This window comes from Ischnura elegans, chromosome 6, assembly GCF_921293095.1.
Source record: "Ischnura elegans chromosome 6, ioIscEleg1.1, whole genome shotgun sequence".
In the NCBI taxonomy this organism is placed as follows: Eukaryota; Metazoa; Arthropoda; class Insecta; order Odonata; family Coenagrionidae; genus Ischnura; species Ischnura elegans.
The window spans coordinates 2,698,116-2,714,544 of record NC_060251.1 but is presented as its reverse complement, the minus strand read 5'-3'; the positions used below and the strand labels follow the sequence as shown (position 1 = coordinate 2,714,544).

At 38.5% G+C, this 16,429-nt stretch overlaps 2 protein-coding genes across 3 annotated transcripts in view; one reads left to right on the top strand and one right to left on the bottom strand.

The window, feature by feature from the left end:
* LOC124160409 overlaps positions 1-13,233 on the bottom strand; it is a 39,121-nt gene extending 25,888 nt beyond the window's left edge. Inside the window, exons 1-2 of the mRNA XM_046536255.1 lie at positions 13,016-13,233; positions 4,580-4,672 (exon numbers count right to left, since the gene is read on the bottom strand). Coding sequence (XP_046392211.1) covers positions 4,580-4,672; positions 13,016-13,100 — 178 coding nt within the window. The 5' untranslated portion in view covers positions 13,101-13,233. The remainder of the gene's footprint in view (positions 1-4,579; positions 4,673-13,015) is intronic.
* The window catches only part of LOC124160407 (E3 ubiquitin-protein ligase RNF13-like), a 219,007-nt gene that overhangs the window by 70,917 nt on the left and 131,661 nt on the right, over positions 1-16,429 (top strand). The window lies entirely within an intron of this gene.

Sequence of the window (16,429 nt, the reverse complement as noted above, 5' to 3'; positions counted from 1 at the left end):
CGAAGGTAAGCACATTAGTAGGCCATGATTTGTAAAATTTCTGCAGAAAATCTTTTGTCTTGTCCTTCAAATCTCAATGGCAATTATTGATAAAATTTCTCTTTTTTATTTGCGTTCCACGTTTCCGCACCGTAAAGCGCTAAGCGGTGGTGTCAAGTAAAAAAAAGTGGGAAACCATACCAGCTATCTCTTCGCTGAATACGTGGGGTATATTTATTATGATTTTTATTCACAGTTAAGATGAGCGTTAAGTTTCAACAGGAAAAGGTCACTTATGAAAATAGGAATTCCATAAAGTAATTTTACTGTAATTGACACCGAATTTGTAATTTCGTGCTCAAAAATTCAGAAATGAAGTAATTAGAAATATCGTTTTCCTGTAAACGTTTTCGGATTTCGCAACTTACGAACTCAGCTCTGTCATTTCCTTGTGTTGAAAATTAGGCCCTTTTGAAAGTGACTTTCTCCTATTCCTGCTCCATGGTCCTCCAAGTCATTTCGTCCCCAGTGCGTTGACCCGTAGCAACTATTTTTTTACCCTCGGGGTATTCGAATTTCTTTTAGGAGATTTACGAAAGTGCGACTTTGCGTTTCAAAAAATACTCTTTCCACGTGCAATTTAAAAGTTTTTTTTGCCTTCATAGCCACCATCTATCGATGTTAAACAGCAAAATTAGGGTGCAAATATCGTGCAAAATTCAATCATGTTCTTTCTAAGGTAATAAAATGGATACTTACAAAAATTTTTTGATGCTATGAGAGTGGAGTAGATTGCTCCGACAAAGCTATCTTCGATAAAGAGGTTTTTGCACTACACGTCCCGGGAGATATTTAAATGTTAATTACGAAATATTACTTCTATTCTGCATTCAATAATTAACAAGTCAAAAAAATAGTCTGCTGACTAGCCTAAGCTTTATTTCATACATGATTGCTGTGCCTTTACGCACCATGTATCAGTGTATTAGTCAAAACAGCGTATAAATTACTGCAGTAATTGACGTTTTTCCTTCGATAGGTCGAGTACAATCGTATACAATTAGGTACGGATTTTCGAGCGAAATTTTCAGAGGGACTTGCCATTTTGGAGCCGTCAGTCGATGAAGTACAATTAGAAAACTGTACTTTGATATTTTCGTGGAAATAACAGGCTCTCACTCTCTCGGTGCCACCTCTGTAGGAAATCATTCCATCAGTAAGATTGTCATCGGAGTACATTTACATCAGCATCTACCTTTAACGCCGCGATGACGTGGGACGGGAGATGCGTGAACAACAGTCCAGTTTACCCGTGCTAAAATGCTAAATAAAATCTGGATTCACGTTGCGTGAGATTCTACCTTCTGAGTTCCAACTAGCATTTATTCTGGCCCTTTGTTTTTTTTTTGGGAAATCGAATTCCTATTCCTTTCCATTACGCAAAATATCTCTCTTTAACAATTCCCCCGAATTCCACCAAAAAGAAAGACCGCCACGTGGATGCTTGAATGTGTCTGTGGAATATTTAACCCCGAAAAAAAACTCTGCATTTCCCGGTCCTTCCTCCCTTTCCAACCCCCACCACCACCCCAGATTTTTCCAGATTATCACCATCGCCCCCCATTCCACTCTATTCCGTTCACTTTCTTCTTCAACCTTTCCAATCTCCTCTCCTCCCGCAATTCCCCCACTCCAGTTAAAAATTGTGTAAATTGAATACACATCTCACGTGTATTCGATGCTACTACATCACCTCCAAGGCACAAACAATTTTGTGCCTTGAAGGTGATGTAGTAGTATCGACACCTTGGTCGTAATAACTTTTATAATCGTGGAAAATTGCAAGTATTTATATCAATATCTCTCTTGATTCTATAGTTTTGTCGATCTTGGAAATGTATTATGGTTCTAAGACGAAACTCTTCGTGTTGTTCTGAAAGATATCTGGTCTTAACTGCACAAGAAATGTAAGCCTAAGCACAAGTAATCCTGGGCTCGGAGTCTCTAACGGTTGCCAGACTAATCCGTGTTAATGTTATTTTCCACTCCCTGTATGAACGGAACATAATATTTTTGGTCATGCCATACTGCAGGGAAAGTTGCCAAGCTTCAATCACACCGTAACTCTCAGAGAAAGTTAAGTTATTAAACTAATTATTATATTATGCAGTTAATTTTTCGGTAGAATGAACCCCTCGTAATATAAATGAGGGAAAATGACCGGTAAGTTTTGTTAAAAACTCGTATTAACGGAAGCTATCATTCACCTGGCTGATTTTCGGTTCCAAACAATTAGTCGACTAAATGTGATGCCATCAGCGGTTTTCGCGTTATTAAGCGTTAGCATTATTACGCGAAAGTATTAATTTTTCGGACGCGAGAGTTGTCCTCGATTTCCTTCGTAATTAGATTGGGATATAAGATTGTTCGTGAAGGCGTCGCAACACACTATTATAGCGAAGAAAATAGGTGTTGCGTGGTCTCCATTATTTTTCTACGGATGTGGTCGGCAGTCAGTAAAGTGGGAATCATTACCACCTATTCTATTGAACCGTGATCGTTTTGGTTTCGGAATCGGAGAATTATTTTACGCCGCGCAAAATTATCTGCTACCGCACTAGGAATAAGGGTTCGTGCATTCACCACTTGACCGAATTTCCGTGACCCTTGGGCAATAAGTCATTTTGTGGCATTCACGAGTGAATTAATCCCACTTTCTCCTTACCCAAGTGTAGCCACTGCAATTTTCAGCTCACTTCTCGGTGTCCCTTGTGAGACTTCAGGAACGATTACCAAGGGTGACTTATTTTGTTTACAAAGAAATAATTTGTTATTTAAATTCCTTTCAAACAATTTTTCCACCATCATTAGCTCATCGTGTGCCTCCTCTATTCAGTGATGTCTTACGGCGATGTAGCATTGAATACAAGGTGATGGAATCAGTATAATTACGAATTTCTCTCTGTCCCGAAAAATCTCGAGGGCTAGTACTTCATTTGTCGTGTAAATATACGTGTAGATTCAAGGAGAATCCAAGAAGATATCTCTCAAAGCATATATACTTTTCTAACCGTGATCTTGGTAATTATGAAGTTTCCACTCACAAATATTTACTTTTCCCCCTTAAGTTTCTCGCCCTGTTTTAGCCTTATATGCTGCATGTAGGTAATAAGTATTTTTGCGGCATGTGAAACAGAGGTAGAATGGGTTAACGAAGTGTGCGTCCTAAATCGTCTTCATTTAGTGTTGTTGAAGTTTATTCGGGATTGCCACCGGATAAGGTTCTCCATCTCTGCCGACGTTTCGATGGCCGAGTCGTCCATCGTCATCAGGGCTTGACATCGAAACGTCATGACTGGCATCGAAACGTCGGCAGAGATGGAGAACCTTATCCGGTGGTAATCCCGAATAAACTTCAACAACAGCATACGCCGGGAAAACCTCAGATCTTTCTTCATTTAGTGTATTTACTAATTTGCAATAGTAGAATTCTTGACAATAGAGTTCATAGATATGTTTTAATGTCAATACAAACCCCCAGGGAAGTTAAAAGTGTAACTTTGATTGAAAATTATTTAACCAACTGTCCATTTTAATTTCTCTGACCTTATATCAATGGTAAAGCACTCATATGTAGGAATATAATAGAAAAATGCAGCACGGTGTTCTGTGAAATAAAACTTATTTGTTTTATTCACATATTTCATTAGAAGTTACATAAACAAAATAAAATGTAAAATATTACCAGGTTTTGTTTAAAAATATGAGATTATTATGTATCATGCAAGTTGTAACATTCAAAGAAACTAATGTATGACTTACTTGTAGGAATCTTGTCATCGTTTACTTTACTATCTTTTCAAAAATTAGCAAGTATTACCTGAATGTTCAAGAATATCTGAAGCAATTTTTTTCTGTCAGAAATAATAAGTCCAGCAATCTGGCTGGAATGGCTCCTGATTTTCACATCATCCTCAAAAACAGAACGGTCACTTATGAAAATATCTTCCTTTGTTGTCGGTGCACCAATATGGAACAGTGTTACAAAGGATGTGAAGGCTTTTGTCTCTTTGCCTGTTTTTATGCTAATTGTAAGATTTTTGGCTCCATACAAATCCTCGAAAGTGAATAACTTCTGTTGCTACTTCTTTTATATTCGTATGTTATTTCCGCTATAATTTATCTACCCATCTCTATATTTTCCCCATATAAAGTTTTGCTATTTTTCTGTTAACAGCCTCATTATGTTATTAATGGGCAAGTCCAAGAACAATAAATCATATTATTATCGTTTGCATTATTAGATTCCGCAGCCCACTCATACAGTTGCTAACTTATCCCTCTAGGTCTTCAGGTTGGCTAAATTTTGCGCCTATGACCTCGCCTTCGCCATCTCCTCTATCTTACTCTGAACGCAAACCTTCCAAGAACCCCACCCCACAACGCAGCAATGCTCTGTGAGTTCAACCACTAATGTTCAACCACTCAACCACTCCATGCTGCGACTCTCAAGAAGACCCAGAGTCTCACAGAGTGACTTCATTTGAGAATTACGAAGTAGCTCTTTCAAGAGTTATACTTCCAGGATAAGTGTACTCACCATTGGAGAACTTAGGAATCAGGTACTGTATGGTATCTTTCAAGCACTTGTCCATCGAGGGATCAGACCTCTTGCAAAACTTCATGTACTCGGCTGAAAAAAGACAAGAAAGAGCATTATAACCTTTCGCTTTTTTATGTAAGTCAAGAAATAATCGTAACTTAACCCTTTAAAAAAGGTACTCGGATATTATGGTCGAGACCGAGTAACAAGTAGTAATCGAATAAGCGAAAAAATTAGAATAACAAATTAGCAAATAAAACATGGCAAAAGGCAGTAAAAAATAAACAGAAACCGAAGTTTATGAGAAGTCATTCTTAATTAACACATTATGATATTCGTCGACACGTATGATGCCTATCGTATCACTTGCATCTGAAAGCGTAACCTCTTTTTGGTGTGTAATCGGCCTTTTAAGGGCATTTTTTATAAAAAACGGATTGTAATGGAATCGTCTTTTTATTTTACGTGTTGAAATATATTAGCCTTGAAAGAAGCAACGAAATTTTATAAAATTTTATTTTCCTACGAACTAATGTCTTACTTAGTAAAAATAAACCTAAATAGCTTTTTGATATTTAATTCAGCTATTTGTGATTTGACGTTGTTTTCATTTCATGTGATAGTAATTTCACAAGGTGCTCAAAGCTCATCCCAAACATAAATTATTGAATCACTTATGCATTGCTGTTGCAAAACGTCACGTCCTCGGTTGAAGAAAGACAAGAAATTGTGTTGGCCTTTCGTTTTCCGTGCAAGCCAAAAAATAGCCGCAGCTTAGACCTTTTTAAAAATATCGTATGTTATAAGCGTAGCTTAATAACAAGCAGTGATCTAACGACAGAGCAAACTGAAATAACAAAGTAACAAGAAAACATTATAACATGCAGTAAAAATAATCAGATACCGAATTTTATGAGCAGTCAATCTTAATTTTGGAATTCTGGTAACTAAAGCTTGTAATATCTATTTTTTTCCGGCGAAGTAATGCAGTGAAGAGTTTTAGTGTTTCACATCGAGTAAGGTGCTCCATTTCTCCATCCGACGTTTCCATGTGCGACTCGCCCATAGTCTTCGCAGACTCAGGAATCCAAATTGCATTGGATTCTATTGTCAGGGATTCATCAACCAAAAACCGATGTAATTACCAGCATATTATTCTAATACCTACAAATGATTTACGATTTTGCTTTTAAAAAATAATAACTAAAACGAATTATTTTTTCGTATTGGAAACATTTTTCGTAGTAGCTGAAACAATCCGCGCAGCCTAAAATAGTTAGTAGGATTAAAAATTGTATAGGCTAAGAATGTTTTTGATCTATCCATAATAGGGTAGTTTCCTTCATCAAAGAAAACGAAAGGCATTGATTGCGATTCGTTACCCACCATTAGTGTATTCATAATTTACAAATTATTTGGATTTATTAATCCCAGTTCAGACGAATGGCATTGGTCAATTTAAAACACATTTGAAAAAGGCCAGATTGACGGCCATGCGATGCCACTCCACGTGACGTCACAGGTACCTAGTTTTTATACGAGTAGATAGGAGTTTTAAATCGTCTGAGATTACCAATGCATGCATGAGGCACATAGGTCAGGGAAACATGTCTTAATAATCACCTATTAAAACTGCCTATATGGTCGAAAAGTTTTCTTCATTTGATAAGCTATAAATAATCCTTCTTTAAGCCAAGCACTATCTGCTAGCAGGGTACTCCGCTACCTGCTAGCAGCCTGCATCGTATCAGCGCTCAAAGCCTCGCCCCAAGGTCAACTCACACGGCGACAGCGGGAACCAGAATGACGTCACACAAGATTTTCCAAACACTCATACTTAGCCGTCGCGTTTTCGCGCACTTGAAAATTTTCACTTTTCATTTAATCATGAAAAATAGGTATCGTCATTTAAAAATCTAAAAGCGTGAAATGCGTACTCAAGGAGTAATAATCTTTCGATTTAGGCAGTAAAAAAATAAAAGGAAACCACCCTGTTGCTCACTCCGTTTTCAAATCATTGGATTCAAACGAATGGATTCAAATAATTGTGATTAGCAGAGAGGTCTGCATTTCAGCTGGCTTTTTTCGGGTCTCTGAAGTCAGGTCTCTGAAGAAGCCAGCAGCAATGCTGGCGAAACTGTCATCTAACACAGGTGATCACACGCGGTGTAAAACCCGGAAAACCTCTCCGCTGAATAATGTAAGTTCCTTTCGGAAATGCTGCGTTGTAAACATTTTTCGCTTAACGTTTCACTCCTCCTGCTGGGAGCGTTTCTTAGAGAATGAGATCTCGTCCCGATCTTATATAGGATACGCTGTCCCATTGTTGGTTCACATCTAATTGTAAGCGTCTGAAGGATATATCGATGGCTAAGTTCTTACAACACGTATCTCAAAAATATCAACTTTTCAGGAGAGCAAAAAAAAACGATTAATTTTATCTAATAGTACGCTAAAATTAAAAACCAAAAAATTCAAAAACTGAAAAAGAAGCATACATTTGCCAGCAAAGTGATTTTTTCCTTGAATTCTATTTTTTAATGCTAATACACTTTGTTTAAGATACCTAGGTCAGACCGGCCAAATTTTGGCATACGTGTTGTTAGAACTTAACCATCGATATGGAGGACATTACCCGGTGATAGAAATCTTCACGTCCTAAGAGAAAGTAATTTGCGTGTGTGAGTCGAGCCAGGTTGTGGCTTCATGGCGTTTGGAGTGTAAATAAGGTGAAACGGGTGGGTGGAGGACATGGATTTTTTTTTACCTCGGAATGCCGATGGCCGTGATGTGGAGTGGGGGATGATCTGGTTTGCCTACTTAGAAGATGTTAGTTGATGGTAGGAAAATTCATCTGCGAACGACGGCCTGTCCCAAAAAATATCACCCTACTTAAACAAATGTGGCAAACTTGGGACTGGTCGGAAGGATTTAAAAAAAAAAAAACTTGTAATCGAGACTTTTTATTTGAAAATACACAAGGTGGAGAAAAATTGTGTCTCGAAATTTTAACCCTGTATAGTTGATGGCAGAAAGTATGAGGGTTCTGGGCGAACCCTTCGAAGGATGCAACGCACCGGGGCCGGGAACCAAGCCAGTGGCTTATAGGCTCGAACACCCGGGGAGGGGCTGGAGAGGGAGGGAAAAGGAAAGAGGCGCCGCCGCGATAGGAGCCCGACTACGCCTCTGGGAGAGGATAGGAGCGGAAGGAACGGGATGGGGAAAAACATCTCAACGCTATAGAAGCGAAGAAGGCCCACTGAAAAGCGAAACCAAGCAAAGCTATTAATGTTCTAACGACTTTAGAGGATCATTCTATGAGGAAGAATGATCCAACGATCAAATCGTTAGAGGATAGTTGATGGCAGTAAGAACCAAAATTACTAACGAAGTTTAAGGTTGAAAATGCACCATATTTAAACTGCAGAAACTTTGAGCCAAGCGTTCGGATTGGCCGCGAGTTTGCCCTGTTGCCGGATACTCTGGACAACTCATGTCTCCGAATGCTTTGCATGCCGGGTATCGCGATGTATCCAAGGCAACCGGCAACAGGGCTAACCTGCGGCCGATCGGGGAGCTTGGCTCAAAGTTTCAGTAGTTTAAAATGGTGCGTCTTCAAACTAAACATCATTGGTGATTTTGATTCCTACTGGCATAAGTTATCAAGGCTTTAAAATTCGTGACACCATTTCCTCCACTCCGCATGATTAATTATTGATTTTAGTGAAAACTATATCCACTAGCCTTTTCATGGTGGCATATTTCTTCTCTTCTTCATCCTTTATAATCTCTCCTATGTGACTCATTCGAGGCCTACCCTTGCCATTCTTCCCTTCCGCCTGTTCTTCTACGATTGTCTTCATGAGGCTGTCATGTCTCATTATGTAGCCAACTAAGTCGTCCCGTCTTCTCCTAAAGGTTTTTAAGAGGCTTCTCTTTTCTCCCACTCTTCTCAGCACTTCCTCGTCTCTTACACGGTCGATCCATTTTATCTTCATCATTCTGCGGTAGCACCACATTTCGAATGCTCCACTCTTGACTTCTCTGCTGCTGTCAACATCCAAGCTTCGCTTCCATGGAGAGCAAACAATATGAATTCCACGTTTTTTCCTGTTTTTTCACCGTCTATTATAAAGCATTTGAAGATTATCCAATTCCGCAGCGCGTGTTGTAACAAATCAAGTCCCTTGGATATATTTCCAACCTTAAAATGTTTGCTTCATCTCGCCTGGTGACATTTAGCCATCCCAAGGTCATCTTCAAGACGACGTCTTTTCGGTGTTTTTCTTCTTGTTGCCAACCTTGCAAGGTCTTGATTCGCTATTTGCCTTTGGAAGCCATGAGAAACATATGGCCCGTTTTATTGGAAGACGAAATGCTTTGCAGGAGTAATTAATCAACATGAAATGTAGCCCATCAAACAGATCCTCTTGCAGAAAAGTCTTTTGAATACTTTATCCTCTTATTTACTTACTACAAAACATCCGCCGCCTTAATAGACGGCGAAACTTATTTTCTTGAATGGCCGACTTTTTTATAGAGTACTCGATCCCAATTTCTATTGCGGTCATCCACGCAATTTATCGAATGGTCTTCGGAATATGCCTTTCGTTTTACTGCATGCGAAGATATGGACTAAGATATGGCAGCAAATGGCACTTTTCTAGATGGAATAGGAGCGTCTCATGGGTAAAGATTGTATTCCAAAAAGCTACAGCTTTTATTGTTGTATGGGGTAAAGGCATTTTCATTATTATAAATTTCTAATTTTTATTACCCATTTAGCGGTTTATAATAGATCTTCAATGCTTATGAATAATATGTGAGGAATCAAAGATTATAATTATGGAACATGAAAGGCCCATGTAGTCATTTATTGTCATTTTTTTATTTTTTGAAGTTTTTAGACTCAATCAATATCTTCATGAAGCAGTTGAATCCTTGCTTCAATTTACTTAATACTAATATCTTTTAACAGCAAGTGATTTTCTACTGGTGTGACTTTATTGAAATTAATATCGCGTTTTTTATCCAAATGCAACCATTGACTTGCGCGATTTGAGCGTGTTTTCATGTTTTTCCTCCATAGTTTGGGGTAAGATTGATTGTGAACCTCATGTCTTTTGTTTTGGTGATTTGGAAAGTAGTCGTGAATGGACAAAATGGACAAGGGGCGCAGCTAGGAATTAAGGCTGGGGGGTGGGGGGGTTTAGTTGCAACTAATACCTGGGTGTGTGGGGATAATTTTTCCTACACCTTATATAATTTGTTTACCTTTCTTTCTTAAAATTTTAGCTTTTTCAGTAACTCTGGTAGGAGCTTTCATAGGATACACTTTAACTTTAATATCTTATGATGAAAACTCATTAACAATAAATTGACTTTTATTAACGTTTTTTGCCGGTAAAATATGATTTATACCTTACATTAGAACTCGTGGTGTATCTCCAACTTTTTTAAAGCTTGGTAGAAGATTAATTAAGTGCTTTGATCAGGGATGGTGTGAATTTTTTGGAGGTCAGGGTTTATTTCGTTTTTTCCGTCAAAATTCAATTATAATTCAACTTTTTTCAATTGAATTTAGTTAAGATTTATTTGTTATCTTTTTTGACTTTTTATTAATTATTTTAATTTTATTATATTTGAATAGCTTAAGTTTAAAGCATTACATTGAAGCTGTAATTATAGTATTTATACTTTCAAATATTTATGAAAAGGAATCTTTTATTTTTACATTGAAAATGTAATGTTTTAATTAATCCTGGGAATAACCACCAGGATAAGCGGTAGGTGCGAGATTAATAAATTGCGGAATTTTAAGATAAATGCTTCAAAATGGTGAGTTTTACTGCTTTCTGAGGGATATTTTATTAATCCTTACACTATTCTATTAGTAATATGAATCCAATTAAGTAAAATGGATTAAACTTAAAATTTCTCTGAGCTCTGGGGTGTTGGGGGGTTTTATCCCCCAAAACCACTCCCCCTCGCTGCGTCACTGAAATGGACAGTCTGTGTCTGCAATGATATGACTTCGCGTGTTGAAGGGAAAGTTCTTTAGCGAGGCCTTGCATGGAAGATAGCGTGTCTTGCCGGGAGAAGTTGCCTCGCATCAACCTAGAATTAACCTGGTTTCCATGCCGCATCGTTGCGACTGCTGCCTTAAGTGGGGTACTGATAGAAAGAAACAAAACAAAACGGAATGAATACCGTGGAAATGTCTTCTCTCAAGGAGTGATTGAGATGGAAAGCATTAAACATTTGGCATCTTCCTATCATAGCAATAAAATAGATGAAATATACGGGGCCAATTGAAGCAATCCTGAACATTCTATTTTGCACTTCGGGTTGAAAGTAAAAGTAATTGAAATGAAAGTAATTGGAGATAAGCGATAGGAGGGATCGAAGGTGTAAATTAACGTTGGTAGCAAACTTACTGCTAGCTGGACATGCTTCAAAAAAGTTTCCTGAACAGCTCTTTTTCCTTAATATATTCCTCATATATCCCTATATATTCCTTTATATATTCCTATGAATTGTAGAAATATGATTTCTAAAGCAATGGTGGCTCATCAAAATTATTTTGAAAAATAGGGAATTCTAGTGTTTCGAAAAAGCTACAATACTTGTGCAAATTTGCTTAATTTCTTGCTTACATCCTTTATTGCAACACTTAGTTTCTTGCCTGCATCGTTAGAGAAGGGCTAATGAAATATTCGCTTCAAGAAAATTTGAAATTTTTATGCAAGTCAATGAAATGCAATGCAATGTTTGGCCATGACTTAAAAATAGTTTTTTAAAGCCTCTTTCAACGTTTACCTGCTTGGCCATCGATAAAACAAATTAACTTCGTTTAAGATATTGGGCCAAATATAAATATATGAGGTACACGCAAACATTTGACGAGAGTTTACCCCGAAATTTTCGAGCTTTTTTTAACATGTGATTCGTTTGTGGTCTCATGGGTTACTCGATGGAAGGAAACCATGATTTTAACTATCTACTGTGTTTCGCAGGAATTTCAGCATCTAGTCCACAACCGGTTTCGCCAAATTATGGCATCTACAGGTACTCTTGCCGACTGTGCTCGTATAATTTCACGTATGCACATATTGAGTTATTGAGAGATTTTTTGAATCGGATTCGCCAACTTACGGCATCGATATGAGCACAGTCGGCAAGAGTACCTGTAGATGCCATAACTCATACATACATGAAATTATTTTACGTGAAGCTATATTCCATCTAAAGATGACCGATTTCATTTTATTCGATAGATAAACGTTTCACAACGATTCACATTTTTAATTTTAGTTTGCTTTAGTTTGATTAGGACAAGAGTAGCAGCTATTCGTGTGCACTTTTTTCAATTCTTTCAGAAAAATCAATTTTATCATAAATATATCCCTGATAATTTTCATTGTTGAAATTTGAAGACTAAAATTCATGTCTCCAAACAAATAAACGTTGTTGATTGAGTTCATCCCAGCCATTTTCGTGAGAATCGAAGACCATTAGTAAACCCGGTGGTTGAATCTATTAAAAACCATGTATGTAATAGGTTAAGAAATTTTGTGGAAGGCTACAGGAGTTGCCATCGCGTTTTCCTAATTTAATAAGGTTAGGTACCTATAATCAGTTGGGTGGATCATGTAACAAATGAGGAAGTGTTCAGAAGATATGGAGATAGGAGACGATTTATGAATGGAGACAGAAATAGCCAATATGATAGGACGTACCTTCAGACATTATAGCCTGAGGGCCATTGAGTATGATCGATAAGCAAAGTTTTCGGCTCATGATGCATAGATTAATACATTTGACCGGTAAAAGTATTTCTCTTTATAATCTGATTTGTGTACATGCAAGCTTTTTTTCGAAAGATAGCAGAAAAAACAACTTCGTAATAAAGGCAGCTGTGTAGTTAACTAATGAGAAGATGTAGGCATCGTCCCGGTGAAAGCAAGTTGAGAGTGACTGGAAAATCATAGATTCAACGCTGAATTGAAATTTCTACGTGGTACTGGCCTGTGTTTTGTTCCAATTAAATATATCATATCTGGTAAATAAGTTATCGATGCTTATCTTGGAGAACAAAAATAAGGTAATGTTATGTTGGGTTATGTTAGGTTTGATTGCGTTATGTTTGGTTATGCTGCCTAAGTAAACTTGTTTTGACGATTGAAATGAAGTTTACCACGCTTAATTAAGGTTAAGAAGTGATTGCTGCCAAGGCTTCCACGGTGTTGCGTGGCGATTGACAGCATCTTTCTCAACGCGGTGGGAAACCCAAGAAGACGCTGTCAATCTTCACGTAGTAGTATTGATATTAAGCACAATGGCATTCCATTTGCAATCGGGTGTCGAAAAGTTGATGTCCTGCGGCAGAAGTGAAGGAGTAGATTAGGTGATGAATGTGAGGGAGGTACTCACGCAGTTTGTAGGTTCCCTTGTCTATCTTGGGCAGTGCCGTTGCGAAGGATACGAGTACCAGCACTAATCCCAGGACGTAACCCATGTTGGAATGGCTTTCTTTCCGCAGACTGGCTATGAAGACACAGAGAGAGATCACTGAGAGATTTTTGCGCGGTGCGTGCGATACAGCGGTCGAGACTTGAGTTGGTGGCGCGGATGCGGATTCGAGTCCTTTATAGCCTCGGCCAGAAAGAAACCTCTTTTTACGCTTCGCTCTCCCTTTCCGACATTCCCCACACACCGCAAACACTCTCCGATACAACCCCCATCCCCCCTTCCCCCTTTACCTACCGCACTGAGTGGCCGGCGAGAGAGTTGCTTCGGCTGGATTCTATGTCGGTTGTTAGGGGCAGATGACGCGCCCATCCCCCCCCCCTCCTCTCCTTCCCCACCCATTCACATTTGGGTGCCGAAAAGTCCAGTTTGCATCGCTAGGGTTGTAAAAGCTGCAGTTCCCAAATTAAAAGCTGTCTCCTGGGTTTCAGCTAAAATTCCTTTCAGGACATATAAAAATAAATTGATACACAGGGCGATTCAAAAAGAATACGCGTATTTCAAAGTATTATTTTGTCCAGACCATCGATCGTTGCGCCACGATTGTTTCCGACGCTGTATGAAGACAACTTCAGTTTTCAAGAAGACGGGGGTGATTGGAAGACGGGGACCCATCAATGGAGTAGCTGAGTGCGTAAATATCTTAATGAAATACATCCAATGGTTTCCGGCTCAACTTTGTGGAAGTTGAAGTTCACAAATGACAAAACGACTTCGTTTTCTTCCACGGATTTATTTTCTTGGTACAACATGTTTCAAGGTAATTTTCAAGTACCAGTTTCGAGCACTTGAAAATGACCTCTTGAGGTTGAAACATGTTGTACCAAGAAAATGAATCCGTGGAAGAAAACGAAGTCGTTCTGTCATTTGTTATCTGAATGAAGCTCTACCGAATCGTTGGATTCGTCGTCAAGGAGCTGTTGACTTTGCATGTCTCAGCTGGACTCCACGATCACCGGATTTGACTCACTGTGACATCTTCCTGTGGGGTTTTTGTTAAAGAAACCACTTTTAACTCAGCACACACACGTTTGTGTACATTCATTCCTTTCTCACAGAACCTGGAAGAGGTGAAAAAACTGATCCGCACTGCCATATCATCAGTCACGAAGGACGTGCTTGCCCCAGTATGGGAGGAATTTGAGTACCGATGTGATATTGCTCGTGTCGATAATGGAGGACGTAATGAACGCAAGGACGTTGTGAATACCTGGAGGCGCTGTTTCCGAGTTTTTGGCGTGGTCGAAGTTCCGCCATCTTAGTTTGACAATTTTTGGACTCAGTCTCCGACTGACATTTTTAAGGTGGCTAAAATATGTTCTAATAAAGAGAAATGCTACCATAGCCATTAGTATTTCGCCAGCGATAATCATCGGGTTTTTCTCATCATTCGCGATACTTCTATTAATGTATGGACTCTGTGTCTGTTAGCCACTTTACTGGTGAGGATATCCTTGAAAATATACTCTATTACTGTAATTGTTAGATTTCCATCGGCTATATTGAATTTAAATGCCTGTATAAGTGCAGGTAAATGACTAGGTTACTCTCGTAAAATTTTATTTTCAGCTGAGCAGGATGTAGAACGTATCCGTGGTAATTCGTAACAATTTTTCCCTGAGAAAAGATGCTTGAGACATTACTTCGCGAAGACTACCAATGAAGTAAGAAAAAATGTTTACTGTGTGCGTTCCACAGTTTATTTTAGTTTATTAACGAGTCATAACCAAAAATTTCACCAAATAGTAAGCGTTGACCCTTATGGGATTGTCAATGTTTTGGTCATCAAAGTGGGCGTGGCTCGTCATCCTACCCAAGCACCCCCATTCCGGCCACACTTCGCTCCACGCTCGAAACCAGTGGTGCCCCCTACAGTATATATTTCAAACCTCCTTGATTGACCTTCTGTAATCTAAAATTGAGAGGTTCTTCAATATGTGTGTAAATTTCATACTCGTGAGTCTGAAATTTTAATAAAAATACGTATTCGAAATACGAATATTCTTTTTTGAAACACGCTGAAGTATAATATTAATTTGTTGTTTCAGGCGCGACTTTATGGAATCTACTTAGCATGATGAAAAGTAAAGAAAACTTTGTCCGCACGAATATTCAATGTACCTACGATCAAGGTTTCGACGGGACACGTCGTCATCTGGATATATTAAGTTTGCAACTATTAATTTGGATTAAAAATATTTTTTCCAGACGATGACGTGCCACTTCAAAACCAATTGTCGAATAATAAATATTTATGTGGAATAACAAAATATTCTTTACTTTTACATAATGTAAACATACACTGTTCACTTTAAATTATAAAACAGTAATGGAATTTTATAGTAGGATGAATAAGGTCAAGGGATAGGGATGTCGTTCTAGACAGGTAAGGCGTCAAAATGACCCCCCCCCTTTTCCCTCTGCCCCCCTCTAATTCCCCATCCTTTTCGCCTTCCATTTTCAATTGGGTGCCGAAAAGTTAAGCCAGCAGACTGTTGTGTCCTAAGCCAATTACGGTCCACAATAGGGTGGTTTCCTATAATTTTTTATTGCCTAAATCGAAAGATTATTGCTCCTCGAGTACGTATTTCACGCTTTTAGATTTTTAAATGACGATATATATTTTTCGCGATTAAATGAAAAGTGAAAAATTTCAAGCGCGCGAAAACGCGACAGCTAAGTACGAATTCTGGGAAAAACCCCGTGTGACGTCGTTCTGGTTCCCGCTTCCGCAAGTGAGGTGACCTTGGGGCGAGGCTCTGAGCGCTAATACGACGCAGGATGCTAGCAGGTAGCAGAGTACCCTGCTAGCATCCTGCTTGGCTTAAATAAGGATTATTAATACCTTATCAAACAAAGAAAACTTTCCGACCTTAGGCAGTTTTAATAGGTGATTATTAAGACATGTTTCCCTGAGCTCTGTGCCTCATGCATGCATTGGTAACCTCAGACGATGTATAACTCCTATCCTCTCGTGCAGAAACTAGGTCCCTGTGACGTCACGTGGAGTGGAATCGCATTGGCACCAATCTGGCCTATATCAAATGAGGATAAAATTTGACCCTTGCCATTCGTCTAAACCGGTATTTCAAAAACCAAATAATTTGTGTATTATGAATACACTAATGGTGGTTAACGAATCGCAATCAATGCCTTTCGTTTTCTTTGATGAAGGAAACTACCCTATTGTTTTACCCAAGTAACGATGTTTCTCAATGTTAAAATTAAGTTTATAACAATTGATAGAGTGTGAAAAATAAATTTTAAATAAAATAAAACGTAATAAAATTAATTCCAATTGTATAATAATAATGCCAA